This window comes from Lissotriton helveticus, chromosome 5_1 (genome assembly GCF_964261635.1).
Source record: "Lissotriton helveticus chromosome 5_1, aLisHel1.1, whole genome shotgun sequence".
In the NCBI taxonomy this organism is placed as follows: Eukaryota; Metazoa; Chordata; class Amphibia; order Caudata; family Salamandridae; genus Lissotriton; species Lissotriton helveticus.
Window position 1 is genome coordinate 405372777 of NC_136065.1, and position 27792 is coordinate 405400568.

A 27792-nucleotide genomic window follows, 5' to 3' on the forward strand; every position below is an offset into this window, starting at 1 on the left:
AAGTACGAGAGGTAGGCCCATGGGAGGCCTGACAACCTGGGTCAAACAATATGCTATATACATAGTTACTCAGTTGGATTCAAGCAGCAGTGATATTTTAATCATTAGAATACAAAGCCCCAAATGTAGAGACTTGTATATTTTTAACATATATGCAAGGGGCAAACCCGGAGGTAAACCCTCAGAGATAGTCTCCCAGTTAGACTCCCATCTTAGTTATTACAATGGTAAAGGGAACCTTTTGATAGCAGGAGACTTCAACTGCTGCTTCGAACCATGGAATAATAATGATATCGAACTAGCATTGGAGGAAGATCTCACATGGGATATTCCGCAATTGACTATTCCTCCTATTAAGCGGTGGTCACCAGCTGCACTCCAGCTTAAAGCATTATGCCTAGAGCAGGGACTAAGGGCTGTAAATGGCAGGACCAAATCTGATAAAGGGGGGATTCTACATTTGATAACGGGGTGCGCAGTAGTCGGATAGACTATATTCTCCTTAATCTAGAGTTCTGGTCATCAATTAAAGACATGGTCATTGTCAAACGGGTGGAAAGTGACCATAATCCTTTAAGCTTAACACAGGATTTGTACAAAGGAAAGCAGGCTGACTCTAGATCGACCACCACTGATATATATCCCACAAACGACACCAGGAGGGTGAAATGGGCTGAATGTCTCCTGAAACAGGAACACATAGCATCAATGGGCGAATTAGCGGCAAGTGCAACATTAGAGCTTCGTGAATGCACAACAGACCAAGATCTTCTGTCAAAGGTTGTTCCTATTCACTTAACTCTTTTTAATAGCCTTAAAGACTTTTTTATTAAGGAGGTAAATGTACCGAAACAGAGTCTAAAAAAGCAGGCAGAATCATGGTATGGTAAAAGTTGCAGGGATGCCTATAAACTATTAGCTGTGACAATAAGATTAAAAAATAGGGATCGAATACGAGCTGCAAGGAGGTCGTATAAGTCTGCCCAACGGGAAGCAAAGCAAACTAGGAACATGGCAGGATTCTGGGATTTGGTCAAATGGGGTAAGGGGCGCCACATGGTTCGCCCGCAAAACCATGACCCCCAGGATTGTGGGTGACACATTTTAAGATGCAGTGTGCATGCCCGACCCTCGACATGGGGATGAGCTTCAACATCTCCCCTAATGACATTGATACTATGCCACTACACTTTAGTTTAAAAGACGTTGAACACGCCCTCAATACTGTCCCGAAGGGCAGAGCGCCCGTGTTGGACAGTATTCCCGCGGACCTCCTTATACACGGAAAAGGGGTATGGGCACCGTATATTCAGTCCCTCGTAAATGCCATTGCCAAAGGTTCCCCAATACCTGACACCGGGAAGGGAGCCGAGATAATCCCCATCTTTAAGAAGGGGGATCGCTCCGACCCTGCAAACTACAGGCCGATTAGCCTGATAGACTGCGTCCAGAAGGTGGTAGCCAGGCTCGTGTTGTCCAGGATCCTGAACTGGATAGATGAGGTCCCCTCTCCAGTCCGGGTTTCGTGCACACACGAGCACTGTTGATCAGGTTTTTAGATTTGTTATGATTTATTGGAGGTGGGTAGTTCTTGGAGGTGGCACACTATATGCGGCATTTGTCGACCTAAAATCGGCTTTTGACTTGGTACCGTGCCTTAAGATGTGGAGCGTCTTTCAAGAACAAGGCATGCCACTGGAATTACTCGCCTTTTTAATTAAACTTCATGATAATCATTTTGCACAGGTCCGGTGAGGAGAACAAGGCCAGGTCACCGACAGGTTTCCGACCCTGAGAGGTGTAAGGCAAGGGTGCGTTCAAGGCTCGAATGGAAACTCCACATTAACCATCTAGCTGCCAGACATGCCCAACTAGCGGGAGTACTCTTAAGAGAACTGCGTTGCTTGGCCACTAAACCCATAGCCCCAGCACTCAAAATGTATGATACCAAAATACATGCCTCTATATTGTATGGGGCCGAACTATGGGGGCCCAGCAACATCTCATCATTGGTTATTTCCCAAAACAAGTTTGTGAGGGGATTAGTGGGACTTCCGCCTTCTATGCCACTCTTGCCTCTCTATTTAGACTTCGGGTGCCAGCGACTTGAGGATGTGGCGCGGTACAGACCGGTTGCATACTGGAGGAGGCTCTGGGTAACACCAGAACTCTCCCAGTATGCTCAGGCCCTCCTCAAAGTCAGGGACATGGATACAGCAAGTAGAATTCCCTGTTTTAGAGAGGTCAAGGTGGTTTATAATGCTATGGGTCTGGGCAGACTGTGGGATCAATCTGTAGAAAACCCTTTTACACCTCGCAAGATTCTAAAAGAGCTCTACTGGTCAATGGTGTCAATGCAAGACTTCCAAAGATCCAATGGCCCATCACTAACACGAGACTTTCTGGAGCTCAAGCATGAACCAACCTATGAATGTTATTGGGACATCATTGCAACCCCCGAGGATAGGAAACGGTTTCATCAGTACAGGGTGGGTACTCTCCCCGTTAACTCTTTTACTGGTAAATGGTCGAATGGAAACAGTGTATTATGTCCATTTTGTATTACCCAACCAGATAGTATAGCCCACATCTTTTTTATTTGTCCAGAGTACAAACATCCACGCCACAGGTGGCTAAAGTCTATATGTTTGCTGAAGGGCATTAGTAACGGCACAGAGGCACTAAGGATCTTTAAAACGGACTGTTCCAAAAGCATAATAATTGCCGTGTCTAAATTTTTGAACTGGATGTGGGCAATACGAAGGAAAAAATTAAAATAAAATCACGTTTAAATAAATAAAATGTTTTTATTCCATTTTAAATTTTCGTAAGTACTACCACCAATGTAGTGCGAAAGTTATAATGGCCTCACACCTTTTTAAGGTTACATTATTGACCAGATTTTAAATTTTGTATATTTTTCCTTTTAATATACTGATGATGTTAAATGATTACAAATGATTACAATCAATTAACTGTAACGGAACAACCAGAAGTCATGATTACTTGGCAGGAATAATGGGTTTTCAACACCACAGTGCAATATAGTTAGTCCCTGGTTCTTTTTTAACAAATGTATTGTTTTTTTTAGAATTGTCCAGTCTTTTATGACATGTGTCGAAATAAAGACTTATTTGACTTGACTTGACTTGATCTCTGTCTGACACTCTCATCATGTGCGCAACTGGACATTGATGCTTTACTGGACCAGATAACGGCCCATGTTTTGCAGTGTCCCCAGCGTAATCCAATGTTGATAGTGGCATTCCTAGAGCCACCACATTTAGTATCGGCTCCTGTTGGTATGGATATCAACTCCTCCTCTGACACCCAGTCCTTGGAGGGCGCACAGGCTGCCCCAGCATCGGTTGTGGACAGTACAAAAGATCATCTGTGCTCAATTGACATAATCTGCGAGGTGTACAGGGACCGTTGTCTGCAGAGGCAGACACCAAGAGAGAATGTTGCGTCTACCAGCCAGGACACATAAACCTTTGACTCATTTGGCCCCTTGTATCCTGGAAAAAATTTGACTTTTAGAAAAACAAAATAAAAATTGGAACTCCATAACAAAATTGTCATTTTTTTGAGCATGCATGGCTTTCAAATGCTTATAGTAGTTAGAACTATACCTATGGACACATTAGTGTTATGGCTTGGGTGACAATTTCCATTTCACCTTTTTCTATTTTAAGCTTTTTAGAATTTTAAACAATTGTTTTTACAGAAACAAAACACTGATTGTTTTTTAACTATTTGCGTACCAGTTTCTAGTCATCTTAGAGGTACGTTTAGAATTTAAATATGTTGTCCATTCGGAAGAGGAGAGGGTGTTATATTCCAAATAGGTACCCTGATATAGGGTCAGGTAGCTCATAACCTTCCACCTATATTCTGCCCTACATTACACTTGTAACGGTTTACAGGGACTGACCTTTTACCTTGATGCAACACTGCATTCAGAACGCAGGTGTTCCCTAGTTCGAAATCTCATACAATATACAAGAAGATTCTTGGAAGCACAGCAGGACTACCATCTCCTGTATAATATCTATGTATAAAGTTCATGCCCAATGTCATCCTTACACCGACACAGTAATACAGTGAGGTAGGACCCATGGGAGACCTATGGATATATATACATCACATCTTGCTAAGATAGACAGAGGAGACCGAGACTTCCCAGCTGACACACTAACCAGAGACGCTGAGGTTCCTGCATGCAGACACTCCAGCCTGCAGTGGTCTAAAACATCCCTAGTGGGGTGTCATATCAAGACCAGGACGGGGTCCCACAGTCTCTCACTTCAGGTAATGGGGTTGACATCATCCTAGAAGGATTCTTAGCTTAACACCTACATACATGCTAAGTACACATCTAGTTAGGGATGCATCGTAGAAGAATGCATCTTTTTATTATCATGTATTTTATATGCTCGTATGTATCCATGATTATTGCAAGATGATAGAGCTATACCATCCATTTACCTTTATAATAATGCTAATCATTTATACCTTATACTGTATAACGGTTGTTTCAGCTCTTCTATTCTACACCAGAATAACAAGAGTTTAATAAATACTTATTGAAAATGCTGAGCCTGTTTATTCTGTGTATCTCTCTGAGACTGACCAAACTAGCACGGGTGACTGAGCGAAAGGTAGTATATTGTTTCCACAGTCCTGAGGGATCAGGGTTGTCATGTTCGATGGTTGCCAAAACCTATTCTCTCCTTGATAAGAGGATATTCTAGTGGCACTGTGAGCTAGCTGGTACAAAAGGCCAACATACCCAGTGGGGGTGTTCAGAACCAGTCTGACATAAATCCTACAGTGTATGTTGTCCAAACGCACAATTCCTTCATAGTTTTATAGGAACTACACCACAAGACATCTTCGAAACTTTTACGGGTATACAAAAAGTGGAAATGTGGATGTGCTTGAGGTTACACTCAAGGTTTGAAGCTAAGAAGGGTGCTAATTTTGTGTTCATGTTTGCTGGTGCTTCTTCCGGTCTTCTAGTTCTGAGCTTCAGGCGTATTTATTTATTGCTGATGATGCCCATATCATGTTGTACTATCATATACCCGCCAGGTGGTGGGGCTGTCTTTGCTCTGTTAAATGTTATCTCTTCTCTGCACTGATTAGTGGTAATTGGGGTGGAAGGAGCAAGAAGGGGCAAATGGATCTCTTCACATCCCTCGCTAATAGAGATTTTTTATTGAGTTTTTTTTAAAATCTTTTTAACTGTTTTGTTACTTTTAAATACATTACACCTTGAACCTGTTTAGCACTGCTTGCTTCTATGGACTTTACTGCATGTATTCCTTTAGAATTCGATATCTCAACTTCTGTTCATTCAATTTTTGTTGTTTTGGTCTTGTTTTGTTTATAATATATTAAACTATTTTTATAAACCTGTGTGGAGTCCTTTTATGGTGTATTCATTGTTTTACTGTGTGTATGTGTTGCACAAATATTTTACACATTGCCTCTTTAGATACCCCTGACTGCTCTGTGCCAAGCTGCCTGAGAGTGAGCAAGATTATCTTTTAGTGTGTATTTAGCTTACTCTGACTAGAGTGCCTGGGTGCATACCTCAGCTAACCAGGAATCCCAGTTCTAGCAAGCACATTCCCAGATTTACTATTACTGGTAGACCTGGTAATGTGTCAAAGTGCTATGCATCCACAGGAAAGATGTAACGAGGAGAAAAACCTTTATTTCTCCTTGTTTTTTCCTCTATGTGTGCTGTATTCTGCAGCACAAATAGAAAAAGGGAAATGCCTCAAGAAATTGCTTTTGGTGTCTCTTCCTCGCCAAAAACACTCCTGCTTACAATGTAGGCACCCTTGCACCATAGTGCGAGGGTGCCTGCATTGGCCCTAGGCAGCACATTGTGCGCCAGCGTAGGGAAAAGGCAGGAATGCATCATATATTATTAAATACGGCACACTCCTGCTCTTTCCCTATCATGCATCAAAAACATGGGTGTTAGCTTTAGGAACACCCAAGTACCACCAATGGAACCCCCCCTTGACTCACAGTAGCACAACACCAGTGCAAAGTTCAACCTTTAGGGAAAGTTTCCAGTGAAAAAAGGTTAGCGCTTGAAAGTAAACATTTTTTCAAGATCTTGCACCTCTTTTCGTCACTTTAGCATGAATAAGTACTTATTGCTGTCTAGTGGCTCCTCGCAAGCGTGAGACAACAGATTGCCAGCAATTTACAGCTCGCTAGTGCTACTGCATGGATAACAACAGAAAAGGCCCTGCATCACTTTTTAAGCTAGGACCCAAGGTAAAGATCTATGTGTTAATATTCTTCCACAATGGCACTGTTGCCTTCAAAGGAGAATAAGTGCACTTTTTCATGAATCACTGGTCTCGGTTTGAGAGCTTTTTTATTTGTATCTGCTAAAGAACTACCCAATATTGTGTGCCAACAAATCCGATCTATGTCTTTATGATTTATTTCTGCTGTACAGAGTGGCAAGATGAACTTTCTGACAACCAATCAGAATACTCGGTTGGCTCTGAGGATGAAGATGAAGATTTTGAAGAAAGACCGGAAGGTCAGAGTAAGTAATGCCTTCCTTTTCCATCCCTTTATCCTAATGGATTTTGATTTGTGAAAAAATGCTCAAGAATTGCAATCGGATTATCAGTAGGTTGGAAAATACTTTATTTGAGGAAATAGGCTTTCAAAAACATGGTATTAAATTATGTGACCAGCCTCAAGAACCCTTTGTCGAGTGGAATAGTAGAGACTATAGAATTGACTCCCTACTCTGTGGAAATTGGCATTGGACAGTTGGGTATGAAGAGTTCATTTTGTAGAGAATTGTTGTGTTTATGTTTTCAAACAGCAATCATAAAAAAGTTACTTTTAGATCAAAACAGGTCCTCACATATGATAAATGGGATGGTGTCACAGTGATTACTATTATTAGTGAGCTGCTGCTGTGTTAGAATATTGAAAACACACGCCACTATTCCTGAATATTAGATGTAAAACATTTAGAATTTGGAGGAGTGTGCCTGTGCATTGTCAGTGACCTGGCAAAACAGGGTATGAAAGAGCTGAAACTAAATCATAAATGCAAAGCTGTTTCCAGCAGGGGCACCCCAAAATAAGTTTGGCCCAAGACCCCCAAAATCCTTAAGATCTCCCTGTTCCATTGTTATTTATCTATTTATCCACAAAGCATTGCATGCTTAGCATTTTATCTGTGTCGTAAATGTTGGTTGTTTCCTTCTTGTTGGTCTAATCATGAGGTTTGACAATCTTTGTCAGAACCTGCCAAGAAGCAAGGTTTACTGTGATTCCTGACTGCAATAAACCTACCAATGCATCTCATAATGTACAACATGTATAACAATCAATACTTCGCTTCATGAGGCTGAAAAATGAAGGTACCTACGAAGATAACACAGAAGGCTATGACATAACTAGACTAGAGACCATAATGGTTATAACAATACATTTGTCCATAGTCTGATGAACCCTCTAAATAGTAATGATTTGTGAAACTGCAGACATTTCTAGATCAGACATCATATTATTAACAGTTAAGTCCCAATCATTAGAAAAGGTACTATAGGTAATAAAGTCACTTAATGAAATCTTGAATTGGTGTAGAATCTTCAACAGCTCCGACGGGCCAAAATGTAATATTCAGTTCTGTCCCAAACTATACCATCCGGTATAGGAGCGGCTGTGATGTTCACTGCAACAAGTCTCTTTGTTCACTATGGGATGATTTGTGTGGCTGGAGAAGTAAGTTCACTCTTTTACTTGCTGTGTCCATATGAATATATCTTCCATTTATCAGCATACCCAGAGTTATTACCAGAGCTAACCAAAGTAGAAAGAAGAATATTCCCAAAACAATCCATAGTTCAATCCCTGGTGAGACCAGATAAGTCTTTCTCAGGTGATGAAAAAAGTCTATTGCTTGTTCTTTGAAAGTACTTTGTGCTGGCGTCGTTTCAGGTTCACTGGGATCCTCAGAAAACGTATCAAAGTTAATGAAATAGCCAGAGGCAGTTCTGTCAATGGTTGGAATTGCATCAGGATTCGTTGAAATCGCTGGAACCACTTGATCACTTGCTACTTCGTTGTAGACAGGTGTATCAGAACGAACTGTTATTTGGGTCTCAAGAGGAACGAGTTCCATGGCTTTATTGCATAGTCCTGCATAGTCCTTCTTTTCTCACTGCAGAGTCTTCAAAGGTGATGAGTCTCTCAGTTTGAACATCTTGGATTGTAGCTAGATGAGTGCGTCTGCTACATTGGCGGAGTCCACTTGGCCTACTGCTTAGTATTGGCCACATAGTGTGGTTTGACCAGTCGATGGACACAAATCTGTTCTCCTTTTTACCAGCAAGGGGCAGCAGTAAAACTGTTCTTGATCTGTGGATTGCTAGGGCAGGTCCTGGTTATCTGTAGGAAGGCCCAAATTCCTTCTTGTCCACGATCTTTTCTCCGACTAGATCACCAAGCTTTGGGATCCAGACCGGCCTTGCTGGGACGGTTGGTTTTTCCCCAGTTTTTCCACCACTGTTCCATGACAATCAAGGTCCGGAACCAACGTTCTTCTCCCAAATAGGACCTCATATGGAGTGATACTCCCTAGAGAACTTCTTAGCAAGTTGTTAAGACTACGTTGGACCCCATAAAGATATTTGACCCACCCATACCTGAACCTAATACTCTAGCTGTTATAGACTGCTTTATGTCACAGTTTTTTCTTTCCACAACAGAATTTCCCTCAGGATGGAATGGACAAGAGTACCGCAATGTTACGCCCAAACTGGCCATGGCTTCTTTGTAAGCTCGAGAGCTAAACGCAGGGCCCTGGTCAGAATGTAGTGTGCCAATTGCGTATGTGCCAATAAAGACTCGCAAATCTTTTATAACAGTTCGAGCTGCAGCCGAGCGCTTAGGCCTCATCCAAAGGAACCTTGAACACGAATCCACTGCGACCATGATATATTTATAGTTACCATCCCTTTGTAAGGGACCGCAGTGGTCCAGGTAAACAAATGCTAATGGTTTATCTGAGATTAACAGGGGCGTCTGCTCAGGACGTTTCACAGTAGAGACTTTCATCTTTTGGCATATTTCACAGTCCAAAACATAGTTTCTGGTCTGTTCCCTAATTCCGGGTCACCAGTATTGTTGTTTTAATAACAACACTGTGGCGGAAACACCTGCATGAACAGAAGCGAGCCCTCTATGTGCTGCTAGGATTAGTCCTAATCTATATTCCATGTTTGGAATTACCCTATCCCTCACTCCAGGGATTCAAGCAAACGGAACGGTGTTCGCATCAATTATATATGAGTATTTGAGTGGAAACCCTTTAGGTAACGCTGCACCGCTGCCTTTGCTTGAAGCATTGACAGCCAGTATTATTTCACTGTCTATTCTCGTTTTTGAACAAGTGATTGCAGGTACGGAAGCTATTTGCACAGCCCCTTTCGCGGCTTCATCAGTCAACTAATTCCCTTTAACGTGAACGCCATCACGTTGATGACTCAGCGTGTGTATCACGTGAGTGTTTTGTAGTCCGTTTCACAACTGAACTACTTGTTCCCAAAGCATTTTGTGCTTGATTGTGCCACCTTTTGCATCTTTGAAACCATTTTGAAGCCAATTCTGTAAATATTCATTATATGATTGAACACAGTAAAGAGAATCACACACTATGAGTGTGAGGAATTCGCGGTCCATATTTTCAAGTGCCATTTTGAATGCTTGTAGTTCAGCTTGCTGAGCTGTACAATCTCCTAGAGATTGTGTTTTTGTGACCATCGGTTGGAATTTGCCATCGCGCTTATGACCTTTAATGATAGCGCACGCTGCACAATAAGCTTGCTTACCCCCCGTAGCGGGTTGTGCAGATCCGTCAGTATAAATTAGAAATTCGTACTGGTCAAGAGGGAGAATCTCAGTAGGCAGAGGACATTCGTGTTCGTTTTGCAGAAATGCGTGTGTTTTCAAATAAGGATCAAAAACATATTCAACATCAGTTGCAGCAAGTGAATTAACCCATTGTATCCATCTTGGACGTAAAGTTTTTGCATTTCGAATGCTCGCTTTTCTAACTGCCTCTAAGGCTGGTACAGGACTTACGACCATAATGCATTTCCCCTGAGCAAGGGCGCTTTCTTTTGCTAGAGCAGTTTGAACTGCTGTCAGAATTTTTTCTGTTGACGTAAATTTCATTTCTGCTTGTCTGTACAAATGTGATTTGTATGCAATTGGTACTTTTTCACCTTCGTTAAAAGTTAAGTAGGTGAATCCGTATTGACCCGGAATGTTTCGGATCACTAAGTTGCGTAAGTTTACGCGTGTTTGTAAGTGTTTTGTTGCTAACATGTCAGCTTGTAGTGAACGCAGAATATCTGTGTGTTCCTGTGTCCAATGTGTGATTTTAAAATCAGGTTTGATTAATTCATGGAGAGGTTTAACCCTTTCTGCGTAGTTTAGAATGTAAGTTCTTCCAAAATTCAGGAAACCTAGAATCGACTATAATTATTTCAGCGTTTTTGGTAGTTGGAGCAGCGCACACTTTTCTATAAAGTTGGCTGCCAGGCTTTTGCCTTCATTTGATAGTTCATATCCTAGGAAAAGGACATTTAGATGAGCAATTCTTGATTTTTTTAAATTGAATTTATAACCATCAGAGGCGAATCCCAATATAATGGTGTTCACCCTGTTCAAGTGCCTATCCAGGTCATCATCTGTCAGATAGATATCATCGACATATGACAATTCCTCGTCATCATAAATTTGTAGTAACTCTGTTACTCTTGCTGAGAATAACCCCGGGCTGTTCTTGAACCCTTGAGGGAGTCGACAGAAGTGACCCTGAGTCCCCATTATTGAGAAAGCTGTCAAATACCTGCTTTCAGGTTCTATGTTTTGACAAAAGAAACCGTTAGAAATATCTACTGTGGCTTTATATTTTTTACGCACAATGTTATTCATTAATGCTGTACCGTGTGCATTTTGCACTGCAAATATTTTACAACAAGAGTTTTAAAAATATTTGTAAAAACTGTATAATATTTTAATTAGCTCATTTTTATCTGCTTGCACTACTTACCCCTCGGTGTAAGAATGACGTTGCTCCGAAGCCCCTCGATGCCATTTCCTGACCGGTGCAGCCGATTTAGGTGCTGACACCGGTAGGCTAGGAGTGACGCCATCTTGGGGGAAGGAATACGGTAGCGGTCCAGTAGTTGGACACTTCCTGCCCGCCTCCCACTGGATAAAAAGATGACGCCTTTCCATTCGCGCAGCGGGCGGGCGCAGCGGGCGCGCCGGTGGTGCGCCAAAGGCGAGCCCGTCTGCGCCCGTCCGCGGCCGATCGGGGCTAGAACCCCTGCCCCTTTCATCTCCAATGCCAGAAATAATCGAATAAAAAGCAGGTATACTACAAGTGACCTACTTGCCCTCCGCCCCAATGTTGAAGATAGTTGCCACCTTACCATGTCAGTGGACTCACCAACGCCGCATTGTGCGACCTGCCGCTTTACCACTTGCGGGGGGAGGAATGATGAGTTGATGCTGATAAATATGAAGCTGACATTACTTAATTGTAGATCCCTGAAAAAGCACAAATTAGAGATACATGACTTGGTGCTAGAGGGAGATCTCGATGTGCTCTTTTTAACAGAGACATGGTTAGATGGAGCGTCAACTCCCGAAATTCTGGAAGCTGTCCCCGCAGGATATAGCCTGCTCAGAATTGACAGAGAAAGGCAGAAAGGTGGAGGATTGGCAATGATCTACAAAAGCGACCTACATTGTACCTTAGAGACGGCTACATTGCCCAATAGTGAAGGTGTATTTTTTACAATAAAAGCAATCCAAAAAATATAATCAATGGACTCCTCTTATACCGGCCTCCAGGTAAGACTTCACAGTTCTGCAATCAACTGACAGAACTGATAACTCAGCATGCACTTCGGTATAAGAAATTTCTCATTCTAGGAGACCTTAATCTCCACTTTGAGGATCCTAATTGCAAGGAGGCACAGGCTGTGGTGGATTCTCTGAAAACCCAGGTAGCATGCCGACTAAATACTCGGTAGTGAGAAGTGATTCTGCTACCAAGTCCCAGTTGACATGCTTTATAGTTCCTGAGAGGCTAGACCTGCTTACCATCGCAAACGGCATTTAGTCCGGCTCTCCCCATGATGTGATCTCTCCCAATCGCGGTAAGGGAGCCCTTGACTGCATGATTGATCAGATTGAACACCTGATCACCTTATCTTTTCAGGAGTGCCACGTAACTGACGTATGGAAAACGGCACAGGTTATACCCCTGAAAAAAAAAGCCAACATACATATCTCCCAGCTACAAAATCTCCACCCTATCTCCCTCCTCCCCTTCTGTGGGAAAGTGGTGGAGAAAGTAGTGAACATTCAACTCATGAAATTTGTCGAGGAGAACTCGCTTCTCCATCCCACACAGTCAGGGTTTAGAGCAGGCCACTCAACAGAGTCAGCGGTTCTCTTCTCCACAGAATGTCTGAGACAACTTGTAGATGAGGGGCAGACGGCAGCGTTGGTTTTACTAGATCTCAGTGCAGCTTTTGACACCGTGCTGCACTCAACGCTGCTGTCTCGCCTCTCAGACTTGGGAGTAGAAGGATCAGCCCTAGAATGGATAAAATCCTTTCTAGAAAACAGGAGTTTTCAGGTGCACTGCCCTCCTCACAAATCGTCTCTTCGCAAGCTGAGACATGGGGTTCCACAGGGCTCAAGTTTGAGCGCTACGTTGTTCAATCTTTATATGGAGCCCCTAGCTCATATTGTGGAAGCCTTTGGTGTGGATATCGTCACATATGCTGACGATACCCAACTAATGATCAGACTCACCCACAATCAGGCAGAGGACACCACTAACTTTTCCAACTGCATGCTGGCTGTGGCAGGGTGGATGAACAACAACTGCCTACGCCTCAATGGCGATAAAACAGAACAATTGGTGGTTGGAAAGTCCTCCTCTGCCTGGTCGCAGGCTTGGTGGCCAACAGAATTGTGGGCGATCCCCCTCCCGGCGGAGTCTGTTAGAAATCTAGGAATCATACTGGATGCAGAGCTCTCCTTCAAGCAACAGATCAGCAAAATCACGGGAAAATGTTTCGGAATACTAAAAACACTCCGAAAAGTCCTCGACCTGCTCCCCATCAGTGCCAGGAAAACACTTATTCACGCCCTAGTCACACCACATTTGGACTACGGCAATGCTCTTCTCCTTGGCCTTAGCAAAAAAGGCATACACCAACTGCAGTGCGTCCAAAATGCTGCCGCCCGCCTGGTACTTAACCTTCCACGCAGGGCATCTGGAAAAACGGCTCTACGAAAACTTCATTGGCTCCCTATTGAGGAGCGCATCAAGTTCAAAGCACTCTGTTTTGCCCATCGCATTGCCCAGGGAAAAGGCCCAGGTTACCTGCGAAACCTTCTCACTATCCATCGCCCTGTCCGGAACCTCAGATCTGCCGGAGCGATGTTGTTTCAACTTCCTCGCGTTCGCAAGACCAGGATGGGAGGTAGCTCCTTTCGCTTTCTAGTGAGTAAACACTGGAACAATCTCCCTCTTGACTTATGCATGGAGCCCTCCGAAATGAGATTTAGACTAAAACTAAAAACTCACCTCTTCCCAAGTAAATAATTGCCTCTTTGTAGCCTAGGATCCAGTCCAGTCCCGGTCCTCGGCCTCTTTAGGGAGCAGTAGCATTTCTAAGCGCGTGGACACACTGTCTTGAGTGTAACCAGGCGCTCTAAAAGTGGTTTTATTATTATTATTATTACGTGTCTGTAATCCAAAACTAGACGCTATGTATTGTCTGGTTTGGAAACAGAAAACAAAGGATTGTTCATTGATGAGGTGCATGTTTCAATCACCCCTTGGTATTCAAGTTGATCTAAGACCTCCCTGACCTGTTTTTTAGCTTCTTGCTTAGTTGGGTACTGCCTTTGTGCAGTAGGTTGATTGTTTAACTGGATCTTATGATGAAGTGAGTCCTCATGCCATCCTACATGATTTTTGTATAATGCTGGGGCCTGGGCAACTGCCCATTTCCTGGCATAAGTATATTTTAAATGTACTGGAACATGGTTGGAGGAGGCTGGCATAATGTCTTCGCGATGTGGGCACTCCCTGACAAATTCTGGTGGCCAGTCCTGTTCTGCTAGAAGTATATCGTAACCCTTTGAAAGTCTCTCCCAAAAGTGTGCTTTCACTTTTCTTGGTATGTCTCCCACCATCTGGAGTGTTATTTCATATAACTTTTGTGGAGAACTAACCTTGGTGTCTACAGTCTCTACTTGTATGTACTCATTCAAGTTGACTGTCTCTAGAAGTTCCTTCAGGTTCTGGCGAGCTATTGTTACTTCTGCTGCACTGTCCAACATTGTCTGAGCCCATTCTCCATTCTTGAGTTGTGTTCTCAGAATTCTCCGCATGTCTGATCTTCAGAACTGCTACCTTCTTTTTGGAAAATTTAGTTTTAGTTTTGTTTTTCTGAACGTGTTGATTGTCAACGGACTTGACGCATTCTTCTTTTTTGTCTGACCGTCCTCCTCTTTCGGATGTCTGTGACGATATCTGAAAGATACTGGAGTAACGTGTATCAGTATCTTGATCAGTGTTCCATAGAACGTGGGCGGGTGCGCGCGCACACTGAAGTCTCCACAAGCGCGCAGTGTCCCAATTGTAGCGCACACACACACACACACACACACACCCACACACACACACACACACACACAACAGCCTTTAAGTCTGTTCGCGCCGCCGCTTTTAATACTGGAGCTGCGCGAAAAACAGTAATTTCCTTGTTGCCGGATTCAGAGCTGGAGGCGACGGTGGAGAGGATACAGCTGACCGTCAGGAAAGTGTCTTCTCCCTTGTGCCCTGTATGGTTAGGGAGGGCTCGGGTTTACGAGCAAGTGGCGCCTGCACTTGCTGCATTTTTTTTCTTAATAGGGCATGCCAGCGGGGCAGTTTGTGGGCCTTTGTGAAAGTATGCATGTTAATTGCAGCGCCGTCATGTGCTGTAATTAATATGAATACTTTTACAAAGGCCCACTAACTGCCCCGCTGGCATGCACTATTAGGAAAAGGAATGTGGTAATCTAAAGCACAACATGTTCTTACAGATGATTCTTAAAGAACATGTTGTGTTTGACTTTGCATTCCTTTGCTAGTAGTGGGCATCTGCGGGGCTGAATGTGGGCCTTTCAAATAGTTTTCATGCTAATTGCGGTGCACACGGGCGCTGCAATTAACAAGAATACTATCTCAAAGGCCCGCATTCAGCCCGCACCATCAGCAAAAGGAATGCAGGGTCATACACAACGTGTGTTTTAAGAATCACACATCGTGTTTGACCCTGCAGTTCTTTAGCTAATAGTGGGCAGCAGCGGGGCTGAATGTGGGCCTTTGAGATAATATTCTTGTTAATTGCAACGCTGGTGTGCACTGCAATTAACAACAATACTATCTCAAATGCCCACATTCAGGCACGCAATATTAGCAAAACAAATGCAGGGTCATACACAACGTGTGCTTTAAGAATCACATGTCGTTTTTGACCCTGCATTTCTTTTGTTAAAAGTGCGCAGCTGAATGTGGGCCTTTGAGATAGTATTCTTGTTAATTGCAGTGCACACCTGCGCTGCAATTAACATGATTATTATCGCAAAGGCCCACATTCATCCCCGCAGCTACCCACTATGACCAAAAGAAATGTAGCAAATAGTGACAGCTGGCAAAGTTTAAGAGTGGTGGGGGTGGGGGTGGGGCTGGGCCTGGCAAAGGAAGATGGAAATTGTCAGAGGGGGCACGTTAGGTGAGCATCTCTCAAATAAAGGTTGCTGCCATAGTCCTGACGTGATACAGTAAGCGCCTAAATGAAGGATTTATAGCAGTTATACAAAGTAAATACAGAGTTTTATAAAGTCTAAAATAAAAGCAGAAACAAGAGGTCTCTTGGGATTTAAAAAACTGAACGAGGGCAGTGTAAGCCAGGCAAAACGATCTGGCCTGATGAAGAAATGACTTAACATTTTCTTTTGTTGAAATGGTTGTCCTAGAATCAAATGTTCTTGTTCCAGTCTGAACAAAGCTGCCAAGTTTTCAGTGTGCTTACGTGTGACATTTTAATGTTTTGTCTTCTTATGTGTAACGTTTGAAGGTTTATGTATTATAGTGTCAAAAAACCCAGTAGAACAAGTCTTTGTAAAGCGAAAAATGATGGGGAAATAAACGTAAAACATCTCTAACACTTCTTGTGTGTGTAGGCATGGACAGTCTTGCGAAAGTCGGTTGTCAGCTGGCAGCCTGGTTTATTGTCTGTGGAAAAATTAGGCTGCTATCTTTTGATGGGAGTCCAATGAATCTGGTCCATGGCGTTCCTCAAAGGCATAGTCTCTGCCTCTCCAAATTATCTACATTTCACTCCATTTTCTAACCGTTCCCAAACAGCTTTAATCCTATCAATCTTTGTCAACGATGATAAATTACATCAAATAGATGAGCTAGGCATAAACAGCTGACTTCAATTCAAGATCACCTTCTGTTGAATTGAGAAGTTGGGACCATCCACCTTCAGTCCACACTGAGATTTCCCCCCCAAACTCAATCCTCCCTCACACCGCGCGCACACACACAGCCTTGCTGAGCCTACTGTAGCAATTAAGTCAAGAGTCCTGGTGCAAAGGTAGAAAATTACTCTCTCCTTGCGTGGCACTGTGACTGGCGCCCTGTCCTCTGGCTCCACCGGTGTACAAATGGGGCGCTGATCGCCCCACTAAAGAGCTAGCTGGATCAATAAAAATTATACACACTGAAGTCGGGAATGTTTTCAACTCCAAGGCACATTTTTTCTCTAAATACCATGAGCTTAAGTATGCATATTCATTAAAAGCATGCATTTTAAAAGCGAGCACACCAACAAGCACCGATGCACCTATTTTACCAGAGCTTTGTCCTCTCTCGAATCATATAAACCAGAGTCCTCCTGGCCACAACGAATGACTACCTCGGCAAACGTGCCTCCGGGCTGCATTCAGACTCAGCAGCAGCTCAGTGCGTGCTCTGGACTCCAGCGGCCGCCACAGGTCCGAGGAATTGGGTCTCGGCAGTGGCAGGGATTATGCCTAAATTACCGCGCTGCGGTGTAAGCACTGCCCTGGCATTGCCACGTCCTGCGTACTGCCGCACGCAGCCATGAGGATTACTTCCTATTTTAACTAATACATTGTAGCCAGCAGCCCGCAAAGCCTACCACAAGCAGCTCTCTCACACAGGCCTGCGTAGCAGCATTATGACTTGACAGCCAAGGCAGGTGCTATGCCTATTGTGCATGAATTTGCATTTCAGTGCAGACCACCACACTGAAATGTGTTTTTCTAACACCTGATGCATGGTCCTTGGCAGGGCTGTGAGTGACACTTTCTCACCAGCAAAATTAAGCCATAAAGAGGAGGGAAACGTATGTAGAAATTACATGCATAGCTGTCAAGCTTTCAAATTGCTCTGTGTGACCTTTTCATGATTTCAGTGTAATTATTAGTGACATTTCAACAACTATGAGTGGCGCTTTCTTTCCAGCAAAAGATATCTGGCAAGTTTCATTTTCCTTATGTGACATTTTCATATTTTTCTTGTGTTTGTGTGACATTTCTATTCTTATGTCTGATGTGTCTCAATATTTTGCTTCCTAACAACATTTTGATCGATAACCAATATAACAGTGAATTAATTAACATAGTCTTTAGTCCCTATTAGTACTGCACCTTAAACTGTTGAACTTGTGATTTCACATCTGATTTTAGTGTGTGTTGCCTTTGCATACTTTAAAAAGCTTGTATTGCATTTCAAGATGTTTCCTTTTTACATATAAAATTGTTCTGAAATAAAAAAGGCATCTACATAACACTTCAAGCACATTGAATAGTGACCAATTCCTTTGCAATACAAGGTATTGCAGGATTTTCTTTGAAAAAGACGTCTTCACATCTACTTTCAATAACCACTATTCAACTACTAACACTTGAACATGAGTGATCACCGGTACTAGGTAGCAATTAAAAGGTGTGAACCTTTTATCTCTCACAAATGTTCAGATTCAAGAAGAATCAAAATTAAACAAAACAAACTAATATGAACAGAGAACTACATTAAATCACAATAGATTCTTTCCTTTCTGAAATCCGCCACTCCTTCAACCTTTTCCATTTTAATGGGATCAAGCACAACAAATACACTTTCCTGATAGTGACTCGGGACAGAATTGTGTCAAAGGTAATTTACTGTATTATTGCTTGAAAGGGTGTTCTAATTTTAACCAAACACTGAGTAAGGCACCTCAATGACAAGCTGGGTGATGCTAGATCAGTCTCCTTGTAATTACTACAAACTCCTTGGGCAAGCCAATGCGTGGGGCAGTATTGGAAGATGGTTTTCTTCAACTCTGTGTTTAAGATCAGTAGTTTCAGGAGCCGGAAAATAAGATAAGGCGCCGCGGGTCAATGTGAGGCTAGACTCAATGCTTGCACTCTGTGTATTTAAAGGCTTCTCCAAGTCGCCCATAGCCAGATTCATCTAGTTTCATATCCATGTGTATTGTATATATGTGATCTTGTAGAGGCTCCCAACATTTTCCCACCCTATGAACAGTGCTCGAGATGAGGATCTTTAGTAAAATCTTAAGGTACCATCATTGGAATCCTATGCTTTTCTAAACCCAAAGTGTACTTGCCTGTGTAACACATTCATGTCATGGCGTGATTATCTAAATTGAACACCAGTCTTTAGACCCTTCATGTGGTGCTACAGGTGTGGAAATGCACCGTCCTTTCACTTTTTTAAGCAAACATTTGGAGTGATATTTGGTGCTGCACCCACACGCGCGGTCTGGTTCTTGACGCACATAGCCTGGGCTGCAGTGCACAGAGACCTTACACTACCCCACACAGAGGAAAAAAATTAGAGGAAACATTGATCTTGATACCCATCAGGTTTTCTCAAATTATCCCTATTCCTGAGGTTATACCTCCTTTCAGAGGGCTACTTTTGAGGAGACGTACCTCTGGATTGAGAACGTTTCTCTTTTGAAAGTTGTTTGTTATTTTCCCACTTCTTTTTAGAAGATGTAGGATTTTGTTTAATAGAGTCCTTCTTAGGACCTCCAGACAGTTGTGGTTTAACTGGTTACCCACCCAAACTGTCTCTGCCTAATTCTTCATAGGATTTTTCAATTATTCTGGGTAGTTCGTGTAGATGATCTGCTACATCAAATTCCCTTAATTTCTGGCGGATTGCCACTGATGCTGCTTCTCCTTTAATATTAGATAATATTATTGTTGAGACCTGGTCGAAAATTTTCAGTAACTTCATACTTAAATTCAGAGCATGCTCTGCCCCATATTCATTTTGAATTTGTTTCAGGACATCAGGTATTACAGCAATAGACGGAACACCATGTGTTTTAGTGTAGATGGCAGCAAAGACTGTGCCCCAAGTGATGCAGTTTTCCAGATGTGGTGTTTTCCCCATTGGTTAACAGATTGTTAGAATTTTGTGTTTCTCATAAGGGCTGGTATTAGGAAATACCGCTTCGATTTGAGAATTTTTTTTAACTATCCAGAATGGAATTTATTCACGTTTTGCTGGCATTTTACCCATGACTGCGTGTAACATCTGTGGAGTAATTTTTAGAGTATTACCCTGGTGAGGGGTTTGATTTGGAATGGTTAATGGTGGTTGTACTGTAAAAGTCTGCATTACATATTGGACTAATTGTCTGTAAATTTTTATTAACTCTTTTAGTTGAGTAAGTAATTCCTCGTCTGACATTACTTCGATGTCAGGATGAGGTGTGTAGCCGGATAAAATCAGCCATGTTGCTCCTGGTCTACCTAGTGGGCCGAGCCTGGCAATGTGATTTAAATGTTTTAGGGTGCCTTTAAACCAGAGCTCCTGGTATGTGAGTGGATTTTCAACATCCTCGAAAGGAATATATTCCTCAGGTGGTTCATCTTCTTTGTAGAAGTGAAACAATTGTGTTACTAGATGTGATTCAGGGAATACTATCCATGAGTAGAATACCTCTGTCTGGAGAGATTCATGTGCCTCTATCACAAAAACTGCTCTACCACCTCTAGGTGTTAGACCATGTTTTATAAGTTTAAGAGTGATGGCTTTCCTTAAATTCGGATGGATAGGATTCGCATCTGTATCGGTATCATTAAAACCTGTTTGATTAAAAGCTGCTGCGATTGGATCAGCCGCAGCCCCACCGGTTATGGTATTATTATCCCTGTTTTGGGACATTGTTTAATGAAAACTGCAGAGCAAGTTTCAAGGAAACAAAGATAAGGTGCACAATATTTTGGAACACTGTATCCTTCAACGTTGAACCAACTAAACAGCTAATACATAGGATTTTCATCCTACTCAGCTATGGCAGATATTATCCCTACCCACTCCAGGCGTTTTATGGAGTTTTATGAGTAGGGGTCTCTGAGAAAAGCACGACTGAGTTACTTCAGTATCTAGCGTTAAATTAGTGCCTTACCAAACTGTCGGGCGCCATGTAGTGTAGTTCCTATATTCCTGATAGGCTCTGCGCATTGGAATAATATACACTATAGTTGTGGCATAGGACTAGGGCCAGTATGCCTCTATCGAGTACATTAAACTGAATTACTTGTGTGTGTGCCAGCTAACTCAGAGGTCAGTAGAAACTTCTTGAATAAACAAGAAGGGATCAGTTTCTGACAACCGCATAAACATGACAACTTTGTTTCCCTTAGAATTGGAACAGTCTCAGAATCGTGGAAACAATAGGTAACATTTTCACTTAGTCAATCGTCCATGCTTTGTTCCTACAGAATTTACACAGAAATATGTAGATGGGCATTTCAATAAAAAGGGTTTATTGAACAGTCTTATTTTTCGTGCAAGAGATATGAACTGCTACAATCGTAAGACTGAATGCGAAGTATAAGCGTTAGCAGTAAGATTAGATAATACAGCAATAGCATGGTTTGTAGCTACGACATATATTCATAAAAAATACATACATAAATAACACAGCCTAAAATGTGAATACTCATCTGGTGCTTCTAGCTAGTTCTATCCCAGTGTACCTAACCTAAGTGTAGTACGAGGTAAGAAGTAGGTGCTGTTTTTCTAAAGCATAGCTAGCTATAGTTTAGTTTTGCCAGAGTTGCCAAGAGTCCCTCTAGGTTCTAGTCTGCTCCATACCTGAGAATGAGAGAGGTTTGAATCTCTTTCCGGGTCTCGATCTCTAACACCACGCAAGGGAGTCAGAAACACTGGAGCTGGATTCTCTGCGAGGAGGAGTCAGCATCTGGTCAGTGCGTCAGGTGGGGACTCGAATTCCTTCCGAACTTGCCATGGCGAGCCGCAGCCGAGCCATGCAAGTATGCAGTCATGCAGTCAGTTAGAAGGTAACCATGCAATATCGCTGGACATGTTCCAGCAATGTATGCGGCGGACGACTAACTAGCTCAGAAGAAATTCTTTACCATTTAATAGCAGAAATACTGAGGAGGTGTACTACTCTTCTGGTAGGATGTCTAGACAATTACCATCTGAGTTTAGACTTACTCCAGAGGAGGAATCACTACTCCCGGTCAGTAAGGTACATAATCTGGGGGTGTTGATTGATGACGATCTTCAGATGGAATCGCAGGCAAATAAGACCGCCAGCGTGTGCTTCGCCTTAATACATATGTTACGTAAAATACTCCCTCTACTTTCAACAGAGTCACGCTCATTGGTGGTAAGAAGCACAGTGGTAAGCAGGCTGGATTATTGCAACTCCTTGATTTTGGGGCCCCCACAATACATCTTTCGGGGATTGCAGAGAGTCCAGTCTGCAGCAGCTAAATTGGCCCTTGGTAGGCAACGGTGCTCCTCTACAACTTTGGCTCTGAGAGACTTACACTGGCTGCCTATTAAGGAAAGGGTTCTCTTTAAGTCTCTTTGCTTGGTCTTTAGAGCGGTGCATGATCTAGGCCCAGTACCTTTGCAGGAAATGTTCACATGGTATCAACCCATCGCAGCTTCGCTCCTCTAGTGCCAGTGTACTGACACTCCCCAGATTTAAACGTTCTAGGTCGGGAGGATGGGCATTTAGTGTGGTTGGTGCCCGTCTGTGGAACGAACTACCCCAGAACCTTAGACAATTGAACTCTCTGTTAGAGTTTCTTAGGAACCTAAAAACCTTGCTCTATCCCAAGGTCTAATTCCCTGCCTTCTATCTTTCCGCTGTGACCGCCTCCACTCTGGTCAATTGTTATTAGTCTGAAGCGCCAGGATACCCGTAGGGTGACAGCATGCGCTATATAAGTATTAAAATCAATCAATCAATCAGTAGGTAGCTGTACTGTGCCATTGCAAGTGAAGGTATATTTATACCTTGAAGGTGTTTAGGAATGCCAGTATTGACGTAAAAGTCGGGCAGGGGAACGTCATGAATGAACCCCTAAGGAATAGATGTTCATGCATAATAAATGAGTTATTGGAGAAATCAATAATCCAAGCAAGGGTAAGTCCTAAAGGCTTAAGAGTCTGGTTTTCCAAGAACTCGTTGTGACGTGGATGGAAGGATGTAGGTGGCCATGCCTGCATTTGGTTAGCATGGATAATGCCTAAATAAGGGTTGGATTTCTATGCCTAAATGGGGCAATGCGAATTGTGCCTATATAAGGGCGTAAATCGGGAACCTATATACGGTATCTAAAACGACACACAACAGCGCCATGGTGCAAGGGTGCCTGCAGTGTAGGGATGATTGCTGATGTGCAGGAAGGGATACCTTCCAGCACAAAAACAATCATGTATGCTGCAGAATGCAGCATACATAGAAAGAGCAAAAAACGAGGAGAAATAAAAGTATTTCTCATCATTGCACCATTCCTACGCCTTCCATGGGGAGGCATAGGATTCTGGCGCTTTCCCAGGTTTACGACATTTTGTAAATCTGGGAATGTGTCAGATTCCAAGGATGTTGCATGGGAACACCCACAGCAACACCCATGGAAAGCCCATTTCTTGCAGATTCATGTGTCAAAGGAGCACATATTTACGAGGCCATGAAAAGTCACACAGGGGGAGTCTACGTGGCTCTGTAAATATAGGCAGGCAAACTGCCCCACTGGTGCATCTAAAAAAGTGACACAGTGGTGGCGCACTGGGCCTGTAAATGCGGCCCTTGATGTGCTGCGTAAGATGTTTTATCTGCCTAATTTTTTCCTAAACAATTATAATAAAAATATATACATATCTAATGACATACAGGGGCTTTTGGTGAGCTCTCTTCCTCATTTGACATGTACAAGTGTCATTCACATTTTGTTAAAATCCACCAATGCATACGGCTTGGGGCAATGTATAGTCCACATCAGTCATTGCTTCTCTGCCCTGTGAGTGATGACGTTTTGCCTGGCGCATCCACCTAAAAAGTTGTACGTGGGGCTGCTAGTACTTTCATTTACCAATAAGCGGTAATACCTATGTATATTTTTGCCTTCTTCCATAACATGCAAGACATTTACAGAAAGGATCAATAATAGCCACCATTTTCATAGACCAGAATTAGATCAGATAAAAGGGCTTTTGAAATAGCTGGCTAAAACCTGCTTGCTGGACATAATGAAACCGCAGTAATGATTATTTTCATCTTAAACTAGCTTTAGTGCATTTATTCAAGGTGGATGCTGAAAAGTAAGATGGAGAGTGCTCTGTTGCCTTGCTCTAAGAGACTTAATTTCCCTTGTCCCTGGTGCTTAAAGGTACTTCCCTTTCGGGCTGTATAGAAGTGAACACATATTCCCATGACTCAGGGTGCATTAACTGCTGCTGTCAGAAGTAGGCTGCAAAGCAGGAGAGAGCTTGTTGCTGTTTGATGGAGGAGACCAAAAAGTAGGAGGCAGCCTGCTCTGATGCCTGATCCTAAGGGGCTTCATTTCACATAGTCCATACTAGCCCCTGATAGTTGACGCCACTTCCATTCGGAGCTCTATATAAGTGACTTCTATCCATGTGGCGCAGGATGCACTTGTAATGTGCCCAAGCTGTGACCAGGTGATACCCAAGCCAAGGGCAAGCCTGTCTGCAGCCCATCAGAAGCCGGAAGAGTCTGGGATGGGCCCGGTCTCACGGCCTGGTGTTTCGTGACCATGGGAAAACATGGAGCTGCTGCATCCCTACAAACTCCTGTTCAGGTAAAAAGCATCTATAATCAACCATACCTGACAGCTTTTTTAGAAAAGACAGTGAGACTACTGAATGAATAAATTGAGCACACTGTTTTATGTATTAACACTGTTCAAGGAACGCATGGCAAGTTTGTGTCTGGAGACACAGAGTCTGCTGGGAGCATACAAACTGCAGTTTGTGATGCCAAAACGGGTAATTGTATACGACCAAAGCTGAGACCCATAGACTTGTGCCTACATTCTCAGAGAGCCCAAATCCCATTTCTCCCCTACCTTCCAAATCCAAGGCAACAATTAGAGTTAAGGCAGGTAGCACAGATCATTCTACTAAGAAGTTATGCCCTCAAGGTGGGACCCCTGTATTGATTTTTCTCTTGCCCGACATAGGGTCCAAGTCATCATCTACTTTGGATAAAGTTGCACATAAACGGTTTGCCAAGCAGTGTTTTTCACCCACATTTGCTCACTGATTCACTCGGTCAAAATTCATGATGAAGCTATTCAAAGCGAAATTCTGCCATGCAATCCATCTACCCCCATTACAGAGGCAAACCACGCACACTTAACCATCTAATTCCTACACGGTCATAGAAGACACACCAATTTTGCAACATCTTTACAAAATGACTGCAGCTAAGACAATACAATCTGGCATTGGAAATTCGAGCTTCCCAGCTTGTTTCAGTTAATTAAAACCATGACAATATTGCCATTAGAAATAATACCATAAACAATGTACCATAAGAATAACACTATCTGCTAACAGAAGTATGTTTAAAGTGAATCTGTGCTTTAAAAACAAGGTCGTGCATTGGATTTACAGGCATACAAGTACAAATATGAGGGCCATTGATTGATTAGTCACAATGATATTAGCATGATGAGAAGAGTGGGAGTGGTAGGAAACTCAGGTGACCGCTTTGTGATTAATTTAGGCAACCTTATTTAGTTTTTCGACCGTTGACACATTCTGAAGGTTTATGATTTCTCTGTGTCTGTTCATGCTGTCTCTTTGGGATATTTCAATAGTTCAGTTTATTTCATGTTTATTCGGACCATTGGTCCACAAACAATACATATTATTGATTAAAAATTCGTCTTAAAAGAACATTTCATTAGCACACATAAATACATCCTAAAAACAGATTCAATCTAAAATCCCCACTATTACCCAAATTGCTTGAGGATTGGCTAAAATTCATTAAAAAGGTATAAAATAGCCTTCACTTTTTGCATAAATTTCCCCATAGCCACGGAAATATCTAAATAGGCCATTTCGGTCATCAGTATCGCAGCCTGGGTCCTAGTTTTAATCTTATATTTCATAAATATTGTTTTTAAAAACATAATACGCAAGTCCAGGAACTTCAGGCAATCAAATAAAATATGCGGCAGATCACATTGAGTACCCACAGAACAAGTACAGCCTCCCATCTTATTTATCATAACACACTTTACCAGATTGTTCATATAACAAGGGTTTACCCCAATTCTTACCCTCAGCACTTCATTTCGTAATTGACAGTCCGGTATCTTATCAATATAAGGGAAGCATTGATTATTTTTCCATGTAGCAGCCATGAAACGTATCGAGATTTTATTTACAAGGTAATTTTGATCCTGTGTATTGGATATTTCCATCCCCATCAAGCTGAGTGTCTTCTTGTCGATATTAGTCATCTGGACAGTGGGACATATATTAACTCCCATCTTATTACATAGCTTTGTTATTATCCCCCTGGTCTCCCTTGCCCATTTTAGTTCGCTGTTCTGTATTTCATTTTTACACAGTTGAGATATTTTAGTGTTTACGCCTATATCTAAGCGTTGCCAGTAGCGCAATAGGGCCATACCTGCTTGAACACCCCATGAAGTCAAGCCGAGTTCCAGCCTTATGGCCTGAATCATTGCTGACATGGGGAGACTAAATAGCTTTTTTAGGTTTTTACCTTCCTCGACATCCCAGTTTTCCTTGCCACTTAAAAATAACAGTTCAGCACCATACAAAAATTGCGGGGGTACAATAGCCGAATATGCTTTTAGCACTGGTCTGTCGGTCATTGCACCATAGACTTTGTTAAACAATTTCAGGCCGCTGATCGATGCAGAGGTTCTAACTTTTGACGCCTCTAGGTGGGTATTCCATTTCAAACTTTTATCGAACCATAGCCCTAAGTATCTATACTCAGTAACTGATTCTTCTTTCTCAGCCCCTATCCTCCAAGAGAACCCAGTTTTCTTACGGCCGAAGCTCAGGGTTTTGGTCTTATCCATATTGATCACAAGTTTTTTCCTGGAACAATAGACATTAAATAAATTCAATTTCCTGTGCAGGCCCACCTCAGTCTGATCCATGATCACCAGATCATCCGCATAAAGTAAGCATGCGATCTGCTTGCCATTTAATTTCGGGCTTGCCCCAATGGCATTACCCAAGATTAATGGCAGGTCTGCTAAAACCAAGGAAAACAACAGGGGGGCCAATACACATCCCTGCCGTAGCCCATTTCCAATTTCTATTTTCCCCGATAGACTGCCATCTGTATCTAAGATTATCTGGGCCCAGTTTTTAGTGTGGAGCAGTTGTATTAGCCGCAGTAGGTCATTTGGAATTCCATAGCTAATTAAGGCCTCCCACAACAGCTCTCTATCCACCAGGTCGAAGGCTGCACGGAAGTCTACAAAACAGCAGAATAGCCTTCCCCGCGTTTCCATCGACTTCCGTGCTATAGCCCAAAGAGCAAAGCAATGATCAATTGTGGAATGGCCAGCTTTAAACCCTCCCTGTTCCGAGGGTATAATCTGATTTTCTTCTGCCCAGTCTTTAAAGGCATTCAATATACTTTTTGCAAAGACTTTTTCCCCAATATCTAAAAGGTTTATCAACCTATAATTTTTGGGGATTTTGTGATCACCTTTTTTATATATTAGCCTTACAATTGCACCCTTCCAGCTATTTCAATAGTCCTTAATCATGTCTATAACATCAGGCTCCTTTGGTATTGGAAGCATTATGTTATCAGATCTCAAGAGTATATTCCAACATGTAACTGAAATGCCCTACTGAACTCACTGGTTGAACATGATAAAAGATCAATCCATAATCCATTATCCATCTTTTAAAGCTGATACTGAGATTGGGCCAAAATTGTTAGTGTCCTTTTCTGGAGTTTTTTTACTGATGACAATAAGAATTATAAGGACAATTATTTGGTTTCTTGTAACTTTGCAGGTTTGTGTGCAGATATGGGGGACAAAGAATGGTTGAATTACATTACTCAATGTATAATACGTCTACAAGAAACTTGGTTGACAAATGATGTTCATGTGGATGGATTTACCTCATATGTTGCTCCAGGGACACCATCATTGCCTGAGAGAGGCAAGGGTAGGGGTTGGGGCCACTAATTTGGATTAATTTATAAATTATTGTTACCATACATTATAGATCAATGGGTAATGAAGTTCGGAATGTATTACTCATTATTTTTTACATGGACATTTTTAATG

The 27792-nt window shown here is 42.4% G+C and overlaps 1 protein-coding gene across 1 annotated transcript in view; it reads left to right on the top strand.

The window, feature by feature from the left end:
• The window catches only part of CHD5 (chromodomain helicase DNA binding protein 5), a 1012157-nt gene that overhangs the window by 725816 nt on the left and 258549 nt on the right, over positions 1-27792 (top strand). The window contains exon 27 of the mRNA XM_078640953.1: positions 6488-6580. Coding sequence (XP_078497079.1) covers positions 6488-6580 — 93 coding nt within the window. The remainder of the gene's footprint in view (positions 1-6487; positions 6581-27792) is intronic.